The 20,430-nt window shown below is 41.8% G+C and overlaps 1 protein-coding gene across 1 annotated transcript in view; it reads left to right on the top strand.

Annotated features, from left to right (window-relative positions):
- The window catches only part of RNF38 (ring finger protein 38), a gene marked incomplete at its 5' end in the record, with an annotated part of 110,286 nt that overhangs the window by 52,698 nt on the left and 37,158 nt on the right, over nt 1-20,430 (top strand). Inside the window, one exon of the mRNA XM_081102927.1 lies at nt 13,250-13,399. Coding sequence (XP_080959053.1) covers nt 13,250-13,399 — 150 coding nt within the window. The remainder of the gene's footprint in view (nt 1-13,249; nt 13,400-20,430) is intronic.

The raw sequence follows: 20,430 nt of genomic DNA, 5'->3' as shown, positions 1-20,430 counted from the left end.
TGAGATAGTTTTCTAGAAGCAGATTACGAGTTTCAGAATGAGGAAAAGACAGAAAATCTAACAAGAAATCCATAATTATTCAAGAAATTTAATTCCAAGTTCAGTTGACTAACCAGAAAATTCTACCAAACATTTAAAGAAAGCGTAACACCAATCTTACAGAAACTCTTCCAGGGAGTAGAAAGAGAACACTTTCTGATTTCATTTTCTGAGGCTAGCATAACCTTTGTAACAAAACTTGACAAAGACATTACAAAAATATAAAATAACAGCTCATCTCATTCAAGGATACAGATATAAAAGTCCTAAACAGAATATTGGCAAACCAAATCCAACAACATATAAGACATGTTTTGATATCAGAGAGGGACAAACATCAATGATGAGATAGAATGATTGATTGGCTGCCTCCTGCAATACCCGGAGGATAGAGCCCGCAACCCAGGCCTGTGTCCTGACCTGAAATTGAACTTCCTGGTTCATTGGTTGACACTCAGCCATTGACCCACACTGGCCAGGCAAGACATTTTTTTTTTAAATTAGAAATATAAAGTTGGTTTAACACCCAAAACCAATCATTGTAATTCACACATTAACAGAAAAAATCATATAATTAACTCATAGATTAAAAAAAAGTAAAATTCAACATCCATTTATGTTAAACTTTAAACAAAATAGAAATAAGAGAACTCCCTTAATTTGCTAAAGTGGTTAGAAAAAAAAAACCTACTGTAAAAATACTTAAATGTGAAATGTTGAAAGTTTTCCTGTTCTGAAATAAGATAGAAATGCCTGCTCTCACTGTATCTGTTTAGCACTGTACCAGAGATCCTAGCCAGTACAGTAAATCAAGACCAAAAAAGAAAAAGAATAAAAGGAAAATGTGTTGGAAAGAAAGATATTGAACAGTCATTATTTTCTGCCAACAGGATTGTATGTATAGAAAATTCAAAAGAATACAGGTAAACTATTAGAATTAATTATCTACAATAATAAAAGCATAATATGCTAATTAGACTGGACAGCCAAACGACCTTCTGGGCATCCTTCCAGACAAAACTGCTGCGGCGGGGGCCGAGGCAGAGATGGTTAGGGGCAATCAGGCAGGCAGGCAGAGTGGTTAGGGGCAATCAGGCAGGCAGACACTGGTTAGGGCGATCAGGCAGGCATGCAAGCAGGGGCATCAGGCAGGCAGGCAGGCAGGCAGAGTGGTTAGGGGCGATCAGGCAAGCAGGCAGAGGTAGTTAGGGGCAATCAGGCAGACAGGCAAGCAGTTAGGGGCATCAGGCAGGCAGGCATAGGTAGTTAGGGGCAATCAGGCAGGCAGGCAGGCAGGCAAGCAGTTAGGGGCATCAGGCAGGCAGGTGAGTAGTTAGGAGTGATCAGGCAGGCAGGCAGAGTGGTTAGGGGCGATCAGGCAGGCAGGCAGGTGAGCGGTTAGGAGCCAGTGGTCCCAGATGCAAGAGGGATGTCCAACTGCTGGCTTAGGCCCGATCCCTGCAGGATCCCTGCAGAATCGGTCCTAAACTGGCAGTTGGACATAACCCGAGGGGTCCTGGATTGCAAGAGGGTGCAGGCCGGGCTGAGGGACCAACCCCCTGCCCCCCCCTCCCCCGCCCCCGCATGAATTTCGTGCACCGGGCCTCTAGTTATATATAAAACCTAGATAAAGCTAAGAAAAATGGGCAAGATGGCTACAAAAAATTGTGAAGCATTATGGAAAAAAATTAGTGACTCAGAATATAAGGATGCATCTTGCTCATAGATAGAAGATTCAATGTTGTAAAGATATCAGCAGCCCCTATATCATCTCTAGATCCAGTGTAGCCCAATCAAAATATCAGGTGTTATTGACACGTATTGGAATGGTAGGACACCAGAGTAGACAACCCCAGTAACCAGACATATTTAAAAGAACTTCAGTATTTTCCTGTTTGGTAAGCATTGTTTTAGTATGCAGGTTTCCTCCATTATCTTAAAGTAGAGCATTCCTGTGAAACCTTTCATAAGCTGAAGTGGCATAAAGTGCACATCTTGCTAACAAATGTGCAGAATAAATCAAGATAAAGCACAGATACTCAGATACAGTTTAGAGCAATGGCAGCTTGCTGCTGAGATGCTGAGTGTAGCTGCCCATAAAGGAGCTTGGTGGTGCCACTCTTTCTGCACAGCAAAACAAATGCTCATCCCCTATTTTTGCTAAATCCTCTTCAGATTCCTTTTGGCTAGCAAAAACAGGCACTAATGTAGTTCTTCCGTAAAAGTAAAGTGATACAAAGCAGGCTTTTGAAATGTGGGGGATACCTGTATTTTTATTTTAGATGTGAGGGGACATAAATGACTTGGGTACCTCAGGAAGAAGTTTTTAGTAGTCATTCACATTTTTCACATCTGTTGTGAAAACCAATTTTAAAGGGCAGTCTTGGAGTCAAAATTCTCAAGAAGTTCTTCTCACAAGCAACTATCCCTACAAGTGCTGTGCTGTCCCCTAGCTACATGCGACTATTTAATTGATCTGGTCATCACGTTAGTTGCACTAGCCCCATTTCAAGTGCTCAGTAGCCATAGGTAGCTGTGGCCACCTTTTGGATGGTGCAGATGTCAAACATTTCCATCACTGCAGAAAGTATTATTGGTCACCTCTAACAAGACTTTCCCTTTTTTAAAAATCAGACACCAAATAAAGTTATAGGTGGACTGGAGTTGAACAAATGCTCTGGTATAATTGGCCCACCTTAAACTTATCTTTGGGTATTTATTAGCAGGCACCAGATTTTTTGGTTAAGAAATCAATTAGAGAAGAAATTGCAGTACGAATTTCAAACTATTCAACCTTGAGGGGGAGGGAGCATTGTTTACATCTAGGCAGACTCCTTGGGTTAAGCCTTAAGAGCCAGGTAGCTAAGATCTTAACCATTTGAGAAGGGTTCTCAAGGAATTTGCCTCACAAAGGGGGATTCAGATAAACTGAACTGTTAGGAACCCTGGAGGACTGTAGTAGATTTTTGCTGCTGAGATTCAGCACTTGAGGAATCTGACTCTTATGATTGGACAACTTTCAAATGGTAATTTCCCTCCCCTTTCCCAGTATTTTTCCTCCTTTTTCCCTCTCAACACATAGCCCATATCCCAGTATACAGGAAAAACTGTTTCAGGGTGGTATTGTGTAAGGAAGCTTGTGTATCTGAGATTCTGGTGGAAGTTCTGTAATGTCAGGTCAATCCACAGCATCAGAGGAGGAGTTATGAGGAATTCAGATGTTAAAAATGAATTGCATTGGGTGTAAACGTGTGGCTGGGATTTATGACTCTTTACCGTGAAATGGAAAATAAAAATGTAAAAAATTGGGTGTAATCATCTCCAAATTGGCTGCTTTGTTAGATTGGCAGAGTTCTTTGAGGGAAGAATCAACTATGTAACTGGGTTATATAATGGTGGTCGGGGTTGGGGGAGGGGTTATGTTCATAGGGGCCCTTATCTCATTCTGGCTTTTCTTTGTCCAAGAATTGTAAAAACCTTTGATGTTATTGCTGGAGTTTTGAGTCAGCAGTTGCTAAGCACCTGCTGTTGTGTTTCAGGCTGTATGTAGGTTTGGACCTTGGGGTGGTTACAGAGTCAAAACAGAGTCCCAGTGCTGAGCCTGATCTGGGAGGCAGATATATACAGATACTTACCATATTCATACATAGAGGTTCAGAGGGTCCTGGAACATCATTTTAGTCTGATTCCCTAATCTTCTACCAGAAGCAGCCTGAGACCTAAACTGGGAAGGAGACTCGTTTAATGCCAAAAGAACTAAGAACTCATTGTTTGTTTTGCCCCCCTCCCTTTAGACCACTGTAAAATATGATCACTACCCTTGAAGACATCATCTAATTCCTATCTACTTAAAGCCCACTTCTTCCATAATGGTCCCTTGACTGCCATCCTTTTCTCCGATACCACTTAACTATCTTTTCCTTGTATTTATTGTGCTTTTTATGGAAGGTCTTACTTCCTCTTTTAGATCTTGAACATGATCAGGTCACCAAGCCGGCTTCAGCCTTCTTACCTCTCATTGCCCATTCTCAGCAAGGTCTGAATAACTCACTTTTTAATTAAGCCTTACAGTCAAGTAAGTTGGGTTCGAAAATGCTTGCTCCTTTGTGAGACACCTTCCTCTACATCAATAAAAATTCCTCAGGCCACATGAATATGTATTATGAATTTGAGTGAGCTCAGTCACTGTTTGACTATTGAGTTTTGGAGGTGGAAGGCAGGGACCAACAGCAACAATTTAGGGAGTGTAGGAATGGACAGAGCCAGGGAGGTGGGCTGAGATGGGGCCGCGGGGGCGGGGCTGCGCAGGAGCCCGGTTGCGCAGGGGCGTGGTGCGCGGTCTGTTGCCGGAACTAGTCTGAGTCGCCCGCAGCCCCGCCCCCTCCCCCTCGGGGTGGAAACAAAGGGGGCTCGTGCTGAGCTGAGGGGGAAAGAGGCGGAGCGTCTGTTGGTCGGTTTTGCGAGCTCCCTGGCCCGCTAGGTTTGTTCCCGCGAGAGGGCGGGGCTGGGGTGATCTAGAACCCAGAAGGGGGAGGTCCGGTGCTGGGCGTCACGCGGCCTAGTGCGAGGGGCGTCGCCTGCGCGCGCAGCGGAGAGGAGTGCGCCGGCGCTCGGGGAGCTGGTCTTGGAGCCCTGTGGTGGGGTGCAGCGGGCGGGGCAGCAGCCCGGCAGTTAGGGCGCGGGGGTGGGGAGCATGGAGCCCCCGAGGCGTTAGCTGACTGTCAGCTCCGGGTGTGCAGCTGTCGCGTTTCCTGGTGCGCCCCACCCGTGTGATGGTACCGAGAGGAAGGAAGCGCCGTGACAGCGCCTTGGTCGGAGCCCGGGTTCCGGGGGTGAGGAGGCCCGGGGACAAGGGAGCTGGCGAGCCGGCCACTGGCTGGGCGAGAGGTCACAATAGGAGGCGGCAGGCCCGCTGGGGGCCACGGGAGCAACCCCGCAGGGCGGAGCCTTCCCTTGCAGGTACTGGGAGGCGCGGCCGTTGGTTCCCGCGCGAGGGCGGGACGGCCCTTAGGCCGTTGGGAGGCTTCGGGCTGCGGCCAGGCGGAGGTGTGGTTGTCCGGTGTTCTCAGGGGCGCGGCCCGGCCGCGCTTTGTCTCCCGGGCGGTGGCGAGGAGTGGGCCCAGCCAGCAGGAGCTCCAGCCAGCTGCCCCTGGCAGATGGCCTCGCTCTCTGGCTGCCTTCCTGTTTGCCAAGGCGCAGGTGAAATGATGTCACCCAGGAGAACGTGGAACCAGTCGGAAGGGACCTTTCTCGCGTCCTTCTGCCACAGCGGGTTTCTGGACAGGCTGTGTTTTGTTCTCAGGGGATGAAAGTTCTTCCTTTCAGGGCTGAAGAATGAGAGAGGTTGGTTTTGAACCGGGAGTTTTCAGATGATTCAGGGCTAAAAAATAAAGTTTACGTTGTCGTGTGTAAGACTTGAAAGGGACCTCGCTTTTTCTTTGTGTTGCAAAAATGATGTATGTCGATACTCAGAAGTTAGGCATGCTAATTCTGCCATCATAAATAGAAACATGAATACTTAACATGTAACTGTTGCTAAAATCATATGAATGGCATTTTTTTCTCAAGGAGGCGCACTTAATGTACGAAAATGTAAGTATATGTCTTTCTAGAGCCCATTTGGCCTTGACTGCAGTATGGTTAACACATTTATCACAAAATTCCTTTAAATAGCAAGCAGCCCTGGTAACTAGGCTTAAATTTTTTTTAATCCATTCACACAGTTTTGTTTTTGTTTTTTTTTTGCACTTCACAACATAAACTTTTATTTTTTTATTTTTATTTTTTTATTTTTTATTTTATTGCTTAAACCATTCACACAGTTTTTATGAAAATAAGGACCTAGGGACAGTTGGAATCAAGGTAAAATGGTTCCTGTTTTTGGAGAATACCGTCTAATAGAAATTGGATTTATATAGAAGTGACAACACAAGAACAAATAGAGGTATCAGATCAGTGGCAGTGAAGCTGGGACGTACTGCAATCAAAAAATGAAATTAGCCGAAACCGGTTTGGCTCAGTGGATAGAGCGTCGGCCTGCGGACTGAAGGGTCCCAGGTTCGATTCCGGTCAAGGGCATGTGCCTGGGTTGCGGGCACATCCCCAGTAGGAGATGTGCAGGAGGCAGCTGATCGATGTTCCTCTCTCATCGATGTTTCTAACTCTCTATCTCTCTCCCTTCCTCTCTAAAAAAAATCAATAAAATATATTTTTTAAAAAATGAAATTAATAACTGGATTTTCCCCTTTCTCCAGTTTTTGCTGGCTTAATATCTCACTAGCATAATATCTTTCATTTTTTGAAAACCTATTAAACCTTCAGTCTATTTATGGTAGGGCTTTGATTTTGATCATTTTCTGTAATGCCTATTTCCAAGAGAATTTGTGGCTTTTTAGAATCTATAGTTGAATCAGTTTTGCCAACAGACTAGCCATGTGAGCCTCGGGTCTTCATCTGTAAAATATCAGAGTTTATTTTAAATGATTTTTGTGGTTTATCTACCTTTGATATCTTTTGTGATTCTAGAAGGCAGTTTGTGAAGTTTATATACCCATTTGTTTTTAAAGCTAAATTAAGTTTGCAAGTGTTGATCTGAATAAAAATTGGGAATTTACTAGAGTAGCCTGATTTTTGATGAAAGGTGGACAGAGCATGTTAGATATAACTTAAGTCTGATAGCATCATAATGTAGAGTGTAGTTCTATTGTCTCTCTGCCAACAGCTTTGGGTCAGACTTTTAGTTACATTTTATTTGTGCTCACTTTTTACTTTTTTCCAAGGCCATAGGTGGGAAGCATGGCTAAAAAAATCCTTAGGTAAAAATCTCCAAAATGATTGATCAGCATGGAAAGATTATTGATCAAGATTATCTTTGTCTTCTAATTCCAGTCTATTCTATCTATTTCTCTCTGTGCTGCCCCAGTTTGGGTTAGGCCACCACCATTATGTAATTCATTTTGCTGGGAAGATAGTTCTTGATTAGTCCTATGATTGTTCTGTAATGTCTAGGTCTACTTACTGGTTTTCTGGTAGTTTTCATATTGCCTCTGTTCATTTTCACTTCTGTGCTACTTCGGTTAGTTCATGGCTTGCTTTATTTGAGAGTGTACAGATTGTAAATACACATTTGAACCCAACAGGTCTAGTTCATTCAGCAAATGTTAAGTTCCTATATCTGATATTGTCTATCTGGAGGAGATAAAGCAAACATACAATAAATTAGCGAGAAATTTTAGCAAATAGATGAAGAGGGGCCATGTATACAGTCACACACACACAGATATCTTTTCATGCTCCCTTTTTTTTAAGGATTTAAACACTTTTCCTTCTCCCTCTTTTTGAATACTTTCCTCTAACCCAGTGGTTCTCAACCTTCCTAATGCCGCGACCCTTTAATACAGTTCCTCATGTTGTGGTGACCCCCAACCATAAAATTATTTTCGTTGCTACTTAATAACTGTAGTTTTGCTACTGTTATGAATCGTAATGTAAATATCTGATATGCAGGATATAGTTAGGCGACCCCTGTGAAAGGGTCTTTCGACCCCCAAAGGGGTCGCGACCACAGGTTGAGAACCGCTGCTCTAACCCCTTTTGTTAGGGGGCCCAATTATCTTCATTTATAGTTTCTGTTGAATTGCTTCACTAGACTGAATATCTTTGAGGGCAAGGACTGTTTCTTTTTTCCCTTTGTATTCATAGCATTCCCATTGTAACACATGGTAAATATGCAATAAATATTTGAATTAATTATGATTTTTATTTAATAAGAATCATAAAGAACTTAGTCACACTTCATCTTTTCAAATACACACACAATTTTTGTATTAATTTGAACTAGTCATGGTCTGGACTTTTTCCAAATCCATGTAATTCTTAGAGCTAAATTTTGAAGAGTTAGCAATCTACTAAGAAGTTACCAGTCCAAGTAAAATTATTTTAGACACATTTCCTTGAGGGGAGAATAATCTTTGTACAGGCAAATCTGGATTTGTGGGAGGGAAGGAAAGAAACAATTTATGAAAACAATGTGTAACTCTTAATTTTTTCCTAGTCTTTATGTCCACTTTCTCAATACATGTAATATGCCTGCTTTCCCCCCTCATTAATTTATGGGACTGTGGCGTGGGAGAAAGGGTAGAGTGGAACCTTCCCGCTACTTTCACCAATCCTGGCTCTGCTCTACTTCCAGAAAGACATGGACCCTTAACTCAAGAATGGAAATAATAGTTTGTTTTTAAAAAGGATTGCCCCAGTGCTTGACAGCAATGATTCCCTCCCACCACCCACCCTATAGGTAGTACCAGTCCTTAAATGATTTAATGACTGCATAATAATCCACCAAGCACGGGTACCATACTCTTATTTAGCAAATAACTTATTTGTTAACCATTTAGGTTACTTCTAGTTCCCTTTTAAATGATTGATATTAATGTGCTGTGATGAACATATTTTACATACGGTTTTTCCCATGTTTTGGAGTATAACCTGAGAATTTATCAGAGGAAAATTACTGATTCAGACTTTTGAATTGTTAATAAAATCTACCTGATAACTTTCCAGGTGATTAACATTTGCCACCCTGGAAACAGTGAGACTATTTGGATAATTTGAATTTAACTTCTGCATTTTTAGATACGCAGACCTGGCTGGACCTTACAGAGTAAGTAAGTAAGGGACTTGGAGTCAACACTGAAAAAGACTCTTCATCTTTTGTTTTGTTTTCCCTTCTTCTATTAGGCTATGATTTGAGTGCTGCTGACCAGTTGGTATTATAGCAAGTAACAGTGAACAATTTTTTCTTTCCTCTAGAGATTAATGTGGCTATTTTGGGAAGGCTGTTAGGGCTTTGAGCACTTTATTATGTAGAAAGCACATTACTTAATACACCTGTACATCCTGTGTCTCACCTTTATCAGAAAAATGTAAATGAATGAAGAAGCAAGCTGTATTCACAAGCTATTTTGGAGGAAACAAGTTCTGGCACAATATCTGGACCTAATTTCTATGTTATTTTTAGCACAATAACTGATGATAATTACCACACCCTCTAAGACAAAGGTTAAATTCTTGATTATATTATGGTTACCAATCAGGGAAAGGCCACATTAAACAAAAGATAAACAGAAGATGTCTTAAAATAGTAATGTGTTGGTACTCAAAAGATTAAATTATTTTAAATAACTTTTCATTTTGTGAAGCATTGCTTTTCTCAGTTATGCTGGGTGGATTAGCCATACAATTATCTATATATATAAAAGCCTAATATGCAAATTGTCCCCTCAGGAGTTCGACCAGGAGTTTAACTGCTCACTATGATGTGCGCTGACCACCAGGGGGTGGCGTGGAGCAAAAGGAGGCCCCAGCCAGTAGCTAGAAGGCCTGATTGGCCCTGATCGGCGGCCAGGCCTAGGGACTCTACTCGTGCATGAATTTCACGCACTGGATCTCTAGTATTTAAATAAACATTAAATACGAGAAGTGTGTGCGTTGCAGGTTTAATCCCATCCCAGGGATGTTCTCTTGGCATGAATCTTTAAATATAAGTTGTATTCTGGGGAAGGTTAAAGTTACCATGTCTTTGTAATGTTCAACACTTGCATGTTAGAGAAAAATAGAATTGTATCAATTTTCAGATATAGTATAACCTCAGTAATTTTTATCGAGGGAGAATTAGAGCAGTAATGGAAATTTATGTCAGAAACAATGTAGAAGGAAACAAATATATTAAAAAACACTTAATTATAGCCCTAGCTGGTTTGGCTCAGTGGATAGAACATCAGTCTGCAGGCTCCTGAAAGGTCCTGGGTTCCATTTCAGTCTAGGGCATGGACCTCAGTTGCAGGCTCAATCCCAGCCCAGGTGGGACACGTGCAGGAGGCAACCAATGGATGTCTCTGTCAACATAGTTGTTTTTCTTTCTCTCTCTGTCTCTTCCTCTCCCTTCCACTCTCTCTAAAAATCAATGGGAAAAGTATCGGGTGAGTATTAATCCCCAAAAAACTAAAACAATATAGCTTTAAACAGGCCTTGGGGAATAATTGTTAGTTACTAATCCCACTATATTATAAAGAAGAGTGTTACTTATAAAATTCTTAAACCATAGGGTGGTTTTGTGGGCTCAGTATGAACCTTAGAGGAGATGGGCTTGCCTTTAAATTTTAGCTCTTAGTATTTATGTGTGGCTTTAAGCAAATCAACTAATCCTGACTGGCAGTGTGTAAAAGATCAGAGATTCCAGTTCATTTGAAGTTAGCTATTTCAAGATTAAGATTTTTAAAACTGCTTATTGCTTTAAGATGTCTTATTTATATCTTTCATAATCAAATTAATATAGCTAAAATTCCAGATAAGAAACTTTCCTTTGAATGTGGTACAACAATTTACATATATAGTGTTAATTTTCTATTGTGTAATAAATTACCACAAATTTAGTAGCTTAAAACACAAATCTGTTATTTTACAGTTTGCCTGGATCAGGAGTCCTGGTATAGGTTAGCTGTGGGGCTCTCTGTTTAAGGTCTTACCCCAGGGGAGCTGTGATTTCATCAGAGACTTGATGTCCTTTTCCATGCTTAATGGTTGTTGGCATAACACGGTTCTTCTGATTTTTCTTGCTAGCTGCCTGGTGACCCCTCTCAGCTCCTGACCCATCAGGTCTCTCCCTCGTGGCCCTCTTAATGTGCATTCTCACAACATAGCAGCTTATTCTATGGGTGTGACAGCAGAATCTCTTCAGGAAGGGATCTATTCCTCTTTGAGGGCTTTCTTTGATTAAGTCAGGCCTTCCCAGGATAATCTACCCTTTGTGATTGATTAAATCAAACCAACCGACTTGGAATTTTAATTATATCTGAAAATCCCTTCATCTCTGTGAAGGAGTTTGTATAATTTAGGTCATGTGATTTAACCTACTCATGGGAATAAAATTCACTGTATTTACAGTCCTACCCATACACCAGGGAGGGAGGGATCATACTATGTGCACTAGAGGTGGGAGTCTTGGAGGCCATCTTAGAATTCTAGTGGCTCCCCAAAACACACACATGATTGTGCCTGATTTTATCTTATCCAGTGGGGGCATCTGGTTTTTTTTCAAGCGCATCTATAATTTTTGTCCCAGATCTGTATTAACTATAGGAATTGAATATAGCTTTTCTCCATTGTATTGCTTGTCCTCCCTTTTTATAGACAAATAGAGCTTCTGACCAAAAGATATTGCGGGTAGGAGAGGACTATGCTTCAAAATTATTAACTGTGGCCCTAGTGGCCAGGGTTTGCCAGTTTCAGTTTTCAAAGGAACAAGAATTAAGGAAAGGAAACCTGAGTGTCTGATTTTGTTATCGCAGTCAGCTACTTGGAGGAGCAGTTTGTAAGAGTGCTATTCATACAGACTTCTTTAGGTATGATAGTTGAAGGCAGATGGCCTTATTAAAGTAACTCTTCAAAGATACTTACTTTGTAGATTATAAGCTTAAGAAGATTGCCAAAAGAATGTGAAATTGACATAAAGGAACTGTTTTGAGAAGAGGGGAGAATTGCCAAAGTGGTAAAAAGAATGCCTTAGATTGAGGAGTCAGGAATTTGAAATACATTTTCTCCTATGAAATTTTTTCTTACTCTTACCTTCAAATGAACCAAGCTCCTACTTGTATTCTAATTTTTTCCTGTATTATGGCATTTTAAACATTATCCTGTAGTTGGCTACTTGCATCCTTTTTTCTTTTTTTTTTTTAAACTAGAATAAGCTTTTTGAGGGTGGGATTCTTGTTTTATCTTTCTTCCTAACATAACTCTTTGCTTACAGGAGGCAGTCAGTAACTGTTCCTTGATTCAGCAATTCGTACTTCATCGTAGTGGTGAAGGATATTAGCACATTCATGTTTGTAGGGCAGAGATAAGCTTTAAATTTATGTTTAAAACATTTTGTGTAGAAATACTAATAAATTCTAAAGTTACTGCCTGCAAGTGTTTCGCTTTTACTCCTAGGAGGATCTTTGGAAGTAATTTTCCTCCTAACCAACAGGCATGGTTATCTATTTACCAGGCTGATAACAAACCAGAAACAAAAATTTATAAAAGAACCAAGTAAGTTGATTATATCAGGATTATTAATAGCTAGCAAGCCACTTCATGATCTGTTTCTGCCTTGCTCTATAGCTACTTCTTTATTGACCAGCCATACTGAACATTTCGTAGTTTCCTGACTGTCGCTTGCTAGTTATCCTTTCATAGCACCTGGTATCTATCATTATCAGAGAAAGATGATACTCTTTGTATTGTACAGTGATTTGCTTTATTTTCATAGCATACACTTCTTGAAGGTAGTAAACCATGCCTCTTTTTAGTTTATTGACTCTCACAGAATAGATACTCAGGTAAGGGAATGAATGAGGCAGTGAAGAAGACTAAACACACATGGTCTTCGGTGTACGGACAGGCAGGTCCACTAACCCTCACCCCTTAGGGGGAAGCTCACGCCGCAGCACAGCGGAACAGGTGATACTCATGATGTTCATGATTTAAAATGCTACAGATGAAGTATACTTACATATGAGTCTGAGAGGATTAACCTGAAATCCAGTCATGAATTTAAAACATGCAGTCATTTACTTTGGGGCTTATGATCTGGCCTTTTATTCCTTAGGAAAGTGGCTAAGTTTGTGTTGAATAGAGGTGAGATTACCATGGTCTTGTTTTTTATGCCTATGATCTCTATAGAAGTTTTGCCACAAATGTTCTGTAATTATTTGTCTTCTTTTGCACAGTCATTTGGAAGTTTAACTAAAAAATAAAATGAGAAAATATATTGATCTTAGTTCAGGTGGACACTTATCTTTCAGTACATAAGATATATAATTTTTTACCTCAGTTTTTCTTAGCATAAAGTCTTGTCTGTATCCTTTAGGATTTCAGAATTAATACCAACAGAAAAGATATCAATAGAAATTATATGGGAAAAATAGGAAGGAGTTTGTGTTCTTGAGCAGTGCTGTTTTGCCTTAAAAGTTTTTGTAAGAGAAATCCATTGCCAGAGGCAACCTTTGCTGACCTTAGCATTTGTTTTGATGTTTAAGGTTAATTTTTAATTTTTTTCCAGTCTCTGCTAAATCAAATTCCTAGAAAATCCAGACTATCCTTCATAGGCATGATTCTCCACATTGGTGCAGCTAGCCATGAACTATCCTTTTCTTCTCCCTCTTTTTCCCAGATATCTCCCGGGGCCAATTCAGCACCTCTACCTGGCCATCCTAACAAGGTGATTTGTGAAAGGGTGAGACTTCAGAGCCTGTTCCCTCTCCTCCCAAGTGATCAGAATACTACCGTTCAAGAGGATGCTCACTTCAAAGCTTTCTTCCAGGTTCTTATATATTTACCCTTTCCCTACATAGGGCTGAAAATCACAGATAACATTCTAGGTTGTTTCTAGGAAGACTTGAAATAAAATTCTCAGTATCTTCACTCTTCTTATTTTCTGTTCTGTGTGGGAATAAGTATTCTTCTTAGAGGACTTCTTTAATATAAAAATTTCAGCCTGCTTTTCTGAAGAATGTTTATCTTCTCTTGAGCTGCTGTTTATTTTTTGACCGTTTATATTCTTGTTTTTTTATCTTTTGGTCTTAATCACTTGTCCTAATAGGCCAAATTCTGTAGGCTAGTAGGAAATATTACAGAATATGTGAAATTGTGTAAGCAAGGAAAAATGAAAGCATATAACTTTTTTTAAAAGCTGTCACTAATTTGCTTAGTGCTCAGAGTTATATAGTAATGCATATTTTAGCGAGAAAACATTGTTAGTTGCCATCAGTGAGTTTTGATACCTGTGGGTAAAATGTGATTTAAAATTTTGTTACATATTAAATGAAAATGAGATGTGAATGGATTGAAATCGTTGTTATTAACAAAATTACTAATGTATGCTCATATATATATGCTCATTAACTACTAAACTTTTAATCCATTAATCCATAGGTACCACAAAGGAAACTCAGTTACAGAATTGCTTCTTGTTTGCTAAGGTTTTGTGCCAATGTGCCCATGTTATGTATTTGTACATGTGTATATAAACCTACTGAGGTAGTGAGAGTTGCTAATAAGGCTAGAAGTTTTACAAAAAGCCAGCTCATTTTCTTTTTATGTGGAAGTGACAGGTTGCAGCTTGGGACTACGTAGTTTTGAAAGAGAAATGTGTGACACATTAAATTGAAGATGCCGAATTTCTGAGGCTAGCTGTGTAGGTGATTCAGCATTCTTCTATCTGATATTCCTTGTTGGAATTTGTGCCAGGTTCTTTGCTTTGCATATATTATCTCATTTTGTTTTTAATCCTCATAATAAACTAATCATGGGTGGTTTTTCTAGATCAAGAAACAGGCTTGGAAAAGCACACCAATATGCGCAATTACATAGCTAGTTATAGGCAGAGCAGAGACTCAAATCCAACTTTTTCTGTTTCTTATCTACTATATTTGCCCACTTAACATATCAATAAGTATTTCTTTAAACACAATCAGTAAGTATTTCTTTAAACACAATGCAGTACATGTTAAGAGATATAGCTTTCTGTATTGAGCTGAATGGCATATTGAATGCCATTTTTGATATGGCATTAGACTGTAATACCTTGATATTGAGACCAGTAAGGGAAAAGTGACTTAGTACCTTCGCTACTGCCACCAAAAAAAGTTATGTGATGTTTTCTATGTTCTTTATTCTTTGAATCTTCAGGCTTTAACTCAACATTAACTTTAATTTAAACTCAGAGATGCCAACTGCAATAGATTTACACCCATGTTTTGAAAATAAAACAGGACTTAGAGCTGATTCTATTTGGGTGTTGCAAAAAGGTGAAAGATATTGTTACTTATGTCCTAATTTAACTTACATCTTATTTTTCTCTAATTTGAGAATAAGGCCCTCAGTGTACTTTGCCCCCAAAGGAGACTGGAGATTTTCTTTGCCCATTTTGCCCATTTATTGCCCCCCCCCCTCCACTGTTCTGCATGAAGCAAAGGAGTATGTCCTTCTCACATCTCCTTTGAGATACTGTCAGATACCTTAAACTAATTTATACCAAAATTAGGTGTGGTTTTTTAGTTCTGATTATTCTTCTCATCCTTATAAAACTTGGTTGCCACATTAAAAAGAGACCCTACTCAGCTGTGTTCTGTCCTCAGAAAGTTTAAATGTATTCATGTTTTCTTGTGGCTTTTCCCCCAAGTTCCTGCCCTCCCAATTCTTGCTACCTTTCCTTCTCTTTGGAATACTTCATTTTAAACAGATTCACTTACCTCTTCTTCCCTCCCCCCCCCCCCTTAAAGCACCTCTCTACTTCCTTATCTTAGTTGAAACTAGTATCTTTTCTAGGATATCATTTTCCCTGCAGCCTTCTCTAGGGAAAAAGAAATTACTGATTTTTCCCATTCCAAGTATGGTTTTGGGTATGTGGCTAATAATTGAAATGGTAACAGAGGAGAAGGAAAGTTGATAATTCTCCTGGATCCAGGCTTCCCACCCCAGTTTTTGAACAAAAAGCTCATCTTGGTTTTGATCTCTTTTTGTCATTCATCTTCACAGTTTATCAGTTTTGTCACTGTCCTTGTTAGCTTCTTTTTTACTTGCTTTATATTGTATTATGTCTAGTAAATACCTTTCCAATTTTGCATGTTTTTCTAATTTTTAAAATTTTGAAATATTTCATATATGCAAGCTATAAAGTATATGGTAAACACATGTATAATTTTTAAAAAAACACACACAACACCATCCAGCTTAGAGCTCAACTGTTACCAATATTTTTGAAGTCTCCATGTGATCTTCCATCTGCTGCCTTGGGTAAACCTCTCCTGAATTTTGTGTTAAGTATCCCTTTGCTTTTCTATATGGCCTTACTATATACTGTTTAGTTTCCAAATTTAATATAAATGGTATCATACTTTGTATATTTTTGTCATTTTGAGATTCACCTATATTGATGCATGTGGCTGTGTTGATGAATTAGTTTCCTTTTAGTGTTCCAGTTATTATATGACTATACTATAGTTTATCCCCTCTCTTTTTGATGAACATTTGGGTAGTTTCCAGTTTTTTACTATCATTACAAGCAGTGCTGCCATGAATATGCTTGTATGTTTCCTGATGTACATTTAGTCGGTATATTAATTTTTCTGTAAAAGGGATAGCTTTGTATTTATTGCTCAGGCTTTCTTACAAAAGTGGCACATTTCCTTCTCTATAAAAAATAAGCTGTATTTAAAATAAAAATCAAAGTGTCTCATACCTTAAAAATTTTTTTTTAAAATTGAGGTATAATTGATATACGGTAAAACTTACTCTTTTATTTTAAAAAAATATATATTTTACTGATTTTTTCACAGAGAGGAAGGGAGAGGGTTAGAGAGTTAGAAACATCAATGAGGGAGAAACATCTATCAGCTGCCTCCTGCACACTCCCCACTGGGTATGTGCCCGCAACCAAGGTACATGCCCTTGACAGGAATCAAACCTGGGACCCTTGAGTCCACAGGCCGATGCTCTATCCACTGAGCCAAACCGGTTAGGGCAAACTTACCCTTTTAGTGTAGAGGTCTGTGAATTATAACAAACTAGAGGCCCAGTGCACAAGCACGTGTCCTATGGGGATTGGCCTGCTGTGGGAGCACCACTCATCCCAGTCAGCTGAGTGGCACTCCCACTGTGGGAGTGCACTGACCATCGGGGGCAGCTCCTGCGTTGGGCGTCTGCCCCCTTCGTGGTCAGTGCGCATTATAGCACTCTGGTTGTTCTGCCGTTGGGTCGCTGGGCATATATATAATAATAAAAGTGTAATATGCTAATTAGACCGGATGTCCTTCTGGACGACCTTCCGAACGAAGCTGGGCATGCAAGGGAAGCCCGGGTCCAGTTGCCAGAGGGAAGCCGGGGCTGGCAGCCAGGGGAAGGAAGACCTGCTCTTACACGAATTTCATGCATTGGGCCTCTAGTGTGTGTGTGTGTGTATGTGTGTGTGTGTGTTTATATGTGCATGCTTATGGATTGTGGAACCACCACAATCGAGATGTGGAATAATTTCATCAACCCCCAAAATTTCATTTCTTTGCTGTCAATCCCTTACAAAGTTTTACAAATTAGCAGTTTCTGTATTACCATCGAATTTAACAATTGTGATTGAAGATAGTATGCTTTCATGAAACAATAAGGTACATTGTGGAAATTTTATGTCTGGCACAGTCCTTAATTTCAGAGATGTGTGTGTATGTGTGTATTTTAATGACAGCTATGTAATAACTTTTTTGTAAAGTTACTAAAGTTAACCTGGTGATTGAAATTTTGACAATTTATACATATGAAGAAATAAAGAAATTATAGACTTAATAAAAATCCAGCCAAAATATTAGAAATTTTTTATTTTAGAACTTTACAGAGTTATCCTTAAATTCATAAGGAAGATTATTAAAGAACTAGCTTCACATTGGTGAAATTTTAACCGTTGTTAAATACAGTGGATATTTTTCAGCCCTGATTTTACATGACACCTCAGTTGAATTCTTGTAACTCCTGTTCGTCTGGCTTCCACCACCATATTGCATTCCCCTCTCACCAACTAATGACTTGGAGTTTTTCAAGGGTTAGTGTGGGCCTCTTGTTTTCCCTGTATAAACTGTTCTGGGCGACTTTGTCCATGCCTGCAGCTTCATTAGCCTACCGTCTGTAATCATAAAAGAGTAATATGCTAATTAGATCAGACATCCTTCTGGATGACCTCCCGGACGAAGCCGGGGCTGTGAGGCAAGCCCACGTCCCAGGTGCCAGAGGGAAGCCGGTGCCGGCAGCCGTGGGAAGGAAGGCCTACTCTTGCATGAATTTCGTGCATAAAAGCCTAATATGCAAGTTTTCCCCTCAGTCGGTCATTTGACCAGGAGTTTGACCACTCACTATGACATGAGCTGACCACCAGGGGGCAACGCGGAACATGGCGGGCATTGGTGTTGCGGCACTGGCAGCAGGTGGCAGTGGAGGCACTGCAGGCCCCGATGGGCCCTGATGAGAGCGGGACCATGGTGGTGGGATAGTGGAGCAGGTGAGTGGGCAGTGCCAGGCCAAGGCGAGTGCTAGCGGGGCCCTGATCGCCCTGCCAATCACCCCGCAGACAATGACCAGCTGCGGTGATGGGGTCAGGGCTGCTGCCTGGCTCCCAGGTGCTGATGGAGCTGGGAAGGGGGGCCCAGCCCTGATTGATCGCCCTGCAGGTGGGATGGTGGAGCAGATGAGGGGGCGGTGCCAGGCCATGGAGGGGTGCCAGGAGGGGCTGCGGGGCTGTGAGGCTGGGGGCACAAGTTGGGGCTACAGGCCTGGGGGTGTGAGTTAGGCCCAATCCCCGCAGGCCACCCCAAGAGACCCCACCTGTGCACAAATTTGTGCACCGGGCCTCTAGTCTATATAATAAAAACCTAAATTTTTATTTCTAGTCTATGAGTTTTAGCTGTCGGCAGAATAACTCCACGTTGTTATCTCAGAGGAATCTCTTGATTTCAGGTTGTTCTTAATATTGTTTTTGTTTTCGTTGGTTTATGCTTGTGCTTTATTTTTTATTTTATTGGTCTGTGTTCACAGCTTAAAATTATAGTTACAGATTCATGGTATATAAAATATAGTGCTTCAGTGAAACTACATATAGTTGAACCTTGAACAACGTGTGGATTAGGGGTACCAACTCCAACACAGTCAAAAATTCTCCTGTAATTTTTTATTCCTCAAAAACTTAAGTTGTCCCTCAGTGTCTCCAAGGAATTGGTTCTAAAATCGCCACAGATACCAAAATCCATAGGTGGTAACATCTCCTGTATAAAATGGCATAGATCAGTGCTCTTTGCATCTGTGGACTTCCAATCATATATCAAAAGCAGTACAGGGATTTGTTCTAAAAAAGCCTAGTATAAGTGTACTCACAGTTTTAAGCCTGTGTTGCTCAAGGGTCAAATGCTTTTTCATCCACAGCTGGGAATCTATGTGTGTGGGGGGCTTGATGAAATTATACGCAGTGGGTCAGCACCCCTATCCCCTGAGTTCAAGGGTCAGCTACATATATATGTGACTGTATATATATATATATATATACTAGAGGCCCGGTGCACAAAAATTTGTGCACTCGGGGGGGGTGGGGGGGGGGAGAAGGGGTCCCTCAGCCCGGCCTGTGCCCTCTCGCAGTCTGGGACCCCTCGGGAGATAACGACCTGCTGGCTTAGGCCTGCTCCCGGGTGGCAGAGGGCAGGCCCAATCCCTAGGTGCAGCCCCTGGTTGGGCTCAGAGCAGGGCCGATTGGGAGGTTGCAATGCCACCCTCAGTCACGCTCAGGGTACGGCCGATTGGGGGGTTGGGGCACCGCCCCCTGTCACACTGAAGGCAGGGTCGATAGGGAAGTTGTGGCGCCACCCCCTGTCACGCACAGAGCAGGGCGGATCAGGGGGGTTGGGGCTCCGTACCCTGTCACACAGCAGGGCCCATCAGGGGGTTGAGGAGCTCCCCACTGTCACTCACAGAGCAGGGCCCATCAGGGGGGTTGGGGCACCGCCCCCCATCACACACAGAGCAGAGCGGATCAGGGGGTTGGGGCGCCGCCCTCTATCACTCACAGAGCAGGGCCGATCAGGGGGTTGGGGCGCCGCCACTCTCACACTCAGGGCAGGGCCGATAGGGAGGTTATGGCTCTACCCCGTCACACACAGAGCAGGGCCCGTGGAGGGGGCGAGGGTTGGGGCACCACCCTCTATCACCCACAGAGCAGGGCCGATCAGGGGGTTGGAGCGCTGCCCCCTGTCACACACACAGCAGGGCCAATCAGGGGGTTAGGGCGCTGCACCCTGTCACACACAGAGCCGCAGGGCGATCAGGGGGTTTGGGTACTGCCTCCTGTCACGCTGATCCCGGTGCCGGGAGGCATATTACCCTTTTACTATATAGAATAGAGGCCTGGTGCATGGGTGGGGGCTGGCTGGTTTGCCCTGAAGGGTGTCCTGGATCAGGGTGGGAGTCCCCACTGGGGTGCCTGGCCCGTCTGGCTGAGGGGCTGAGGGCCGTTTTCAGGCTGACGGGTGACTGAAGCTCCCAACCACTCCTTTTTTTCTTTTTTTTTTCTTTTTTTATTCTGGGCCAGCTTTAGCTCTGAGGCCTCGGCTGCTGAAAACAGGTTTCTGGCCTTTGTTTACCGTCTGTATTTGATACAATGTTGCGGTCCGGCTGGCTGAAGCCCCGCTGAATAAAGCAGGTTTCTGGGGTTTTGTTTAGCTTCTACATTTGCAACATAGTTGCTTAGAGTTGCAGCTGAGAGGCCGGCAAGTCAGGCAGGGAACGTTGGAGTCCTCCTTCACTGAAGCAAGCAAGCCTCATGTTAGT

The sequence above is a fragment of the Myotis nattereri genome (assembly GCF_964212035.1).
Source record: "Myotis nattereri genome assembly, chromosome: 12".
In the NCBI taxonomy this organism is placed as follows: domain Eukaryota; kingdom Metazoa; phylum Chordata; class Mammalia; order Chiroptera; family Vespertilionidae; genus Myotis; species Myotis nattereri.
The sequence above is the reverse complement of the archived record's forward strand: the minus strand, read 5'-3'. Positions and strand labels throughout refer to the sequence as shown.